At 42.5% G+C, this 6,000-nt stretch overlaps 1 protein-coding gene across 2 annotated transcripts in view; it reads left to right on the top strand.

The window, feature by feature from the left end:
- Polq (DNA polymerase theta) overlaps positions 1–6,000 on the top strand; it is an 89,437-nt gene that overhangs the window by 72,539 nt on the left and 10,898 nt on the right. For both annotated transcript variants that reach the window (XM_028752254.1, XM_028752253.1), the window contains 2 exons: positions 3,439–3,565; positions 4,113–4,231. In XM_028752254.1, coding sequence (XP_028608087.1) covers positions 3,439–3,565; positions 4,113–4,231 — 246 coding nt within the window. The remainder of the gene's footprint in view (positions 1–3,438; positions 3,566–4,112; positions 4,232–6,000) is intronic.

Here is a 6,000-nt window from a genome sequence, read left to right as displayed (position 1 = left end):
TCCTTTCCTTTCCTTTCCTTTCCTTTCCTTTCCTTTCCTTTCCTTTCCTTTCCTTTTTTAAATTTTTTATTGGTTATTTTATTTATTTACATTTCAAATGCTATCCCCCTTCCAAGTTTACCCTCTGCAAACCCCTTATCCCATCCTCCCCTCCTCCCAGCCTCTCTGAGGGTGCTTCTCCACCCACCCACTCCTCCCGTCTCACCACCCTAGCACTCCCCTACACTGGGCATTGAGACTTCACAGGACCAAGGGCCTCCACTCCCATTGATGGCAGATAAGGCCATCCTCTGCTACATATGCAGCTGGAGCCATGGGTCCCTCCATGTGTACTCCTTGGTTGGCAGTTTAGTCCCTGGGAGCTTAGGGGGGTCTGGTTGGTTGATATTGTTGTTCTTCCTATGGGGTTGCAAACCCTTTCAGCTCCTTCAGTCCTTTGCCTAATTCCTCCAATTGGGGTCCCCATGCTTAACCCGATGGTTGGCTGCAAGCATCCGCATCTGTATTGGTAAAGCTCTGGCAGAGCCTCTCAGGAGACAGCTATATTTTCTCCTGTCAGTAAGCACTTCTTGGCATCAGCAATAATGTCTGGGTTTGGTGGCTGCATATGCAATGGATCCCCAGGTGGAGCAGTCTCTGGATGGCCTTTCCTTCAGTCTCTGCTCCACTCTTTATCCCTGTATTTCCTTTAGACAGGAGAAATTCTGAGTTAAAATTTTTGAGAAGGGTGGGTGGCCCCATCCCTCAACCAGGAGCTATGCCTAACCTCTGGATATGGTCTCTACAGGTTCTCTCTCCCCTTTGTTGGGTATTTCAGCTGTCATCCCTGTTGGGTACTGGGAGCCTCTTGCTTTCCTGGCATCTGGGACTTTCTGTTGTCTACCCCCAGCTACTTATCACCCAGTACCCCCATTGCTACACACCTCTGTTCAATTTCCTGACCCTCTGTACATCTCCCCCATTCCTCCCACACTTGATCCTGCCCCCCTATCCTCCCCAGTCCCTCCAACCCTCTACCTCCTGTGATTATTTTGTTAGCCTTCTAAGTAGGACTGAAGCATCCACACTTTTGGTCTTCCTTCTTCTTGAGCTTCATATGGTCTTTGAGTTGTATTGTGGGTATTCTGAGGCTTTTTCCTAATATCCATTTATCAGTGAGTGCATACCATTTGTGTTCTTTTGTAACTGAGTTACTTACTCAGGATGATATTTTCAAGTTCCATCCATTTGTCTGCAAATTTCATAAAGTCATTGTTTTAATAGCTTGTGTAAATGTATCACATTTTCTTTATCCATTCCTCTGTTGAAGGACATCTGAATTCTGTTCAGCTTCTGGATATTATAAATAAGGCTTCTATGAATGTAGTAGAGTATGTGTCCTTGTTATATGATGGAATATCTTCTGAGTATATGCCCAGGAGTGGTATAGCTGGATCCTCACATAGTACTATGTCCAATTTTCTGAGAAACTGCTAGACTGATTTCCAGAGTGGTTGTACCAGCTTACAATCCTACCAGCAATGGAGAAGGGTTCTTCTTTCTCCACATCCTCACCAGCATCTGCTGTCACCTGAGTGTTTGATCTTTGCCATTCTGAATGGTGTGAAGTAGAATTTCAGGGTCATTTTGATTTGCATTTCCCAGATGACTAAGGATATTGAACATATCTTTAGGTGCTTCTTGGCCATTTGAGATTCCTCATTTGAGAATTCTCTGATTAGCTCTGTTCCTCATTTTTTTAATAGGTTTATTTGGTTCTCTGGAGTCTTAACTTCTTGAGTTCTTTGTATATATTGAATATTAGCTTTCTATCAGATGCAGGGTTGGTAAAGATCTTTTCCCAATCTGTAGATTGCTGTTTTGTCCCATTGACAGTGTCCTTTGCATTACAGAAGCCTTGTGATTTTATTAGATCCCATTTTTCTATAGTTGATCTTAGAGCCTGGGCCATTGGTATTCTGTTCAGGAAATTTCCCCCTGTGCTGATGTGTTTGAGGTTCTTTCCCAATTTCTCTATTAGAATCTATTAGAATAGATTCAGTGTATCTGTTTTTTTGTGGAGGTTTTTGATCCACTTGGACATGAGCTTTGTACAAGGAGATAAGAATGAGTCAATTTGCATTTTTCTGCATGCAAACAGCCATTTAAGCCAGCAGCATTTATTGAATATGCTGTCTTTTTTCCACTGGATGGTTTTAGGTTCTTTGTCAAAGATCAAGTGACCATAGGTGTGTGGGTTCATTTCTGGGTCTTCATTTCTATTCTGTTGATCTTCCTGCCTGTCTCTGTACCAATACCATGCAGTTTTTATCACTATTCCTCTGTAGCAGAGCTTGAGGTAAGGGATGGTGATTGTCCCAAAAGTTATTTTATTGTTAAGAATAGTTTTCACTATGCTGTGTTTTTTGTTGTTGCAAATGAATTTGAGAATTACTCTTTCTATCTCTGAAGAATTGAGTTGGAATTTTGATGGGGATTGCATTTGAATGTGTAGATTGCTTTTGGTAAGGTGGCCATTTTTACTTGTTAATCTTGCTGATCCATGAGCATGGGAGAGCTTTCCATCTTCTGAGGTCTTCTTCAATTTCTTTCTTCAGAGACTTGAAGTTCTTTTTGTGTAGATTTTCACTTGTTTGGTTAGAGTCACACCAAGTTATTTTAGAGAAACTATTTTTAAAGTAGTTTCTACCTAGAAAATTTCTAACCAGAAAATTGATATCTGATCTAGTTTCCTACTGTGTCAGTGCTGTTGCTGACTCTTGGATGATGGCGCTTTGGTGAGGCTGAAACTATGGTCCCATGGCTGCCTCTAATTGGTCCCAGCTGTCCTTGTCAGTGTCCACCTGCTCTGTCCCAGGTGTTCTGTCTTGTGCCCTGACCCCAGCTGCTAGGCGCTAGCAGCCATGTCTGCTGAGGTTGGCTACTTAGTGTGTCTGTTCCCACCTTCATGCTCCCTTGTTCATTCTGTGACAGGCGTTGCTCCGTTTACCAGGGTGTTCCTGTCAGCACATTGTTTCTAGAGAACTAGCTGAATGAAGAGCACACTATTGGAGCTGATGACTTTCAGAAGGACTTCTGCTTACTGTTATCTGTGCTTCACTGTTAATCTGTGAAAATGCAAAAAACTTGAAACATAACCCCAGCCTAGCATTGTTGAGTATGCTTTTAAGATCTTTTTATTAGGTTTATTTATTGTGAGTGTGTGCATTATGCATTCATTTGCCTCATGTCACATTTGTAGGAGTAAGCGGACAACTGTGAGAACCAGTTGTCTCCTACTGTGTGGAATCTGGAGATTTACCTTGAGTTGTCAGGCTAGGAAGCAAGTGCTTTTACAATCCCAGCTGGATTGCCAAAAGATCATTCTGAGTTACAAAAGCTATCAGTTGGTGATTGTCAGGTTGGTTTTTCTAATTTTTTTTTCTTCTTGATTTTTAGGACGAATAACCTTTACAGAACCCAATATCCAGAATGTGCCAAGAGATTTTGAAATTAAAATGCCAACACTAGTAAGGGAGAGCCCACCTTCTCAAGCTCCAGGTAGAGGCCGGCTTCCGATGGCCATGTAAGCTTCATTTCTCTATATTGACATTATTCTTTCAAGAGTGTGATGCTCTAAAGATCCTGTTGTGTAAAACAGTGCAGTGGTTTATATTCCAGAAAGACCATTTTCGTTCTAGACGTCATCCATTTCAAATCCTATGACGGATGAAGCTGGTTGATGGTAAGGGTAGCACACCTGCACTAGAGTTAATGCTACCACCACGGTGTGATTTGTCAGATGTGGAAATGCAGGGGCTAGCCATGCCGGCAGTGTTCCCTGCCCCCACATGCACTTGATAAGAGGAAGCAGCCAGATAGTTTACATTAGGTCTGGTTCGAGATTTGTGCAGTTAAATGGGGGTGGGGCATCTCAGAAGCAGTTTATGGGGACATGATTACAGAAGTGGCTCCATGTTTGCTAACAGGGGTCTAATGTCTTAAACTTAAAGTGGGTTTCAGGTTAGATTATTTAGGTTTTTTAGATAGAAATACTATTTTTATTGGAAATCAGACCTTGCATGTATCTGAGATTTGTCATATTCTAGCTGATGATTTTATTCATACTACAGAGGGCAAAATAAGAAGGTGTATGGCCTGCATCCTGGGCACGGAACACTGATGGAGAAGGCCTCAGATAAAGGGGTGCCATTTTCAGTGAGCATGCGCCATGCCTTTGTGCCTTTCCCAGGTAAGGGGCTCCTTGTTGCTATGGGGTTGACCAAGCAGGTTCATGTTTTTAGAAGGATCACTTGAAGGATAAACATGTTTGTAACCCACATTAGTGGCAAAGGGATCCCTGTGTGTGTTCTGGTGCTCGTTTGCACAACTGCTTTCTGAATTCTGGATCGTTCTGCTTGCCTGCCTCATGGGCCCAAACTCTCGTCTCAGTTTCCTCAGATCAGAGGGAACACCCCATCCTGCAGGGTTTCCGGAGGTGCTAGCTTTCAGAAACTACAGTTATTCATATCATCACCTCTTTCCTCAGTGACAGTTCTTCATTGTCTGTTGTTTATTTTATTAAATAATTATTATATATTTGCCAGGATTTCTTTTGCAGGTATACATAGCTTTGGCTATGTGGTCTCTTGACTTTTACCTGAGAATTATCATTCTGTTTATACTTCTGTGTTTGGACTTTTCACGTAACATTTTTATATTTAAAGGCTTGTGCTTATCAGTAAGCAATGGGAGTGGGTGGATGCTGTGGCGCACACTTTGAAGCCCAGCAGAGGCAGGCAGATCTGTGAGTTCTAGGCCAACCATAGCTACACAGTGAGTCCTTGTCTCAACACAAAATAAGAACTGGGACAATAACCCAGTTTAACCTGTATGTGCTCAGTTTGCACCATAGTCTATGAGTTTGTTTGCTGAGTCACAGATTAAAATAGCCCCAACTGTGTCAGTGTCTGATTGCTACCTAGTGGGCAGAAGGCTTCCCTTTTGCTTCCCAGGAATAGCATCTGAGTGTGTCTTGTACACTTGCCTAAGTGTGTTGGGAAGATTTCTGGATGCTGCCATTTTAAGTGAAGAAATTTATTTCTGGCTGTGGGTTTAACTTCCAGTCCTCTTATTATGAGTGAAATTCAGAGTTTTTAGTATATTTGAGGTTCTTCTGTCCAGTGAACTTACATATAAAATCTGTTACGGATTTTCAGCAACCACTCGTGCCCTGTAGTACAAGTTAAAATATCTTCCCCTACTTTGATCATAATCTTTGTTTTTGTGTTGGGAGTCTTCTTAGTCCAGAGAAGCTTGTCTTATTCCCTTAGTACTTTTCCTCTTCTACTGCTAACTTGATTCTTTTCACTGAATAGCTTTGATATTGTTGAAACAGCACACTTGACATTCACTTACTGAACACCAGTTTGTCCATTACTTATGTTGTTCAATAGCTGTTTCTCTTTTGTAGAGATATTAAGTATATTTTATTATTTTCCTTTTTATTTATTCTCTCATATATTACATCCCAACTGCACCTTACCCTCCCTCCCTTCCCCCAGTATCTTCTCTCAACCTCCCCTTTCCCCCAGAGTCACTCCCTCTCCCCTCCCCTCAGAAACGAGCAGCCTCCCAGGGACATCAACCAAGAAGTTACACACCATAAGAAGTTACAATAGGACCAGACACATGTTCTCCCACCACGGCTGCACAAGGAAACCCAATAGGAGGAAAGGGGGTCGCAAAGACAGGAAAGAGTCGAGACACCCCTGCTCCCACTGTTAGGAGTCCTGAAGAACACCGGGCTATTCAGCCATAACATAAGTGCAGAGGACCTAGGTCAGACATGGCCTCCTGACCTGAGCCTATTTGAGTCCAGTCATCAACAGCCATCTCTTACAGGCATATTCTATGAAGTGTTTGCAGGAGAAGCATAAGAGAACTGTTGTAGATTGTGTGCTGGGTACTGTGGGAATACTGAGCAAGGCACCCACTGTCAAAGGACAGATGATAGGGGTG

Source organism: Grammomys surdaster, unplaced genomic scaffold (assembly GCF_004785775.1).
Source record: "Grammomys surdaster isolate TR1022 unplaced genomic scaffold, NIH_TR_1.0 125889, whole genome shotgun sequence".
NCBI lineage: Eukaryota > Metazoa > Chordata > Mammalia > Rodentia > Muridae > Grammomys > Grammomys surdaster.
This window is presented reverse-complemented; position numbering and strand designations above follow the sequence as displayed.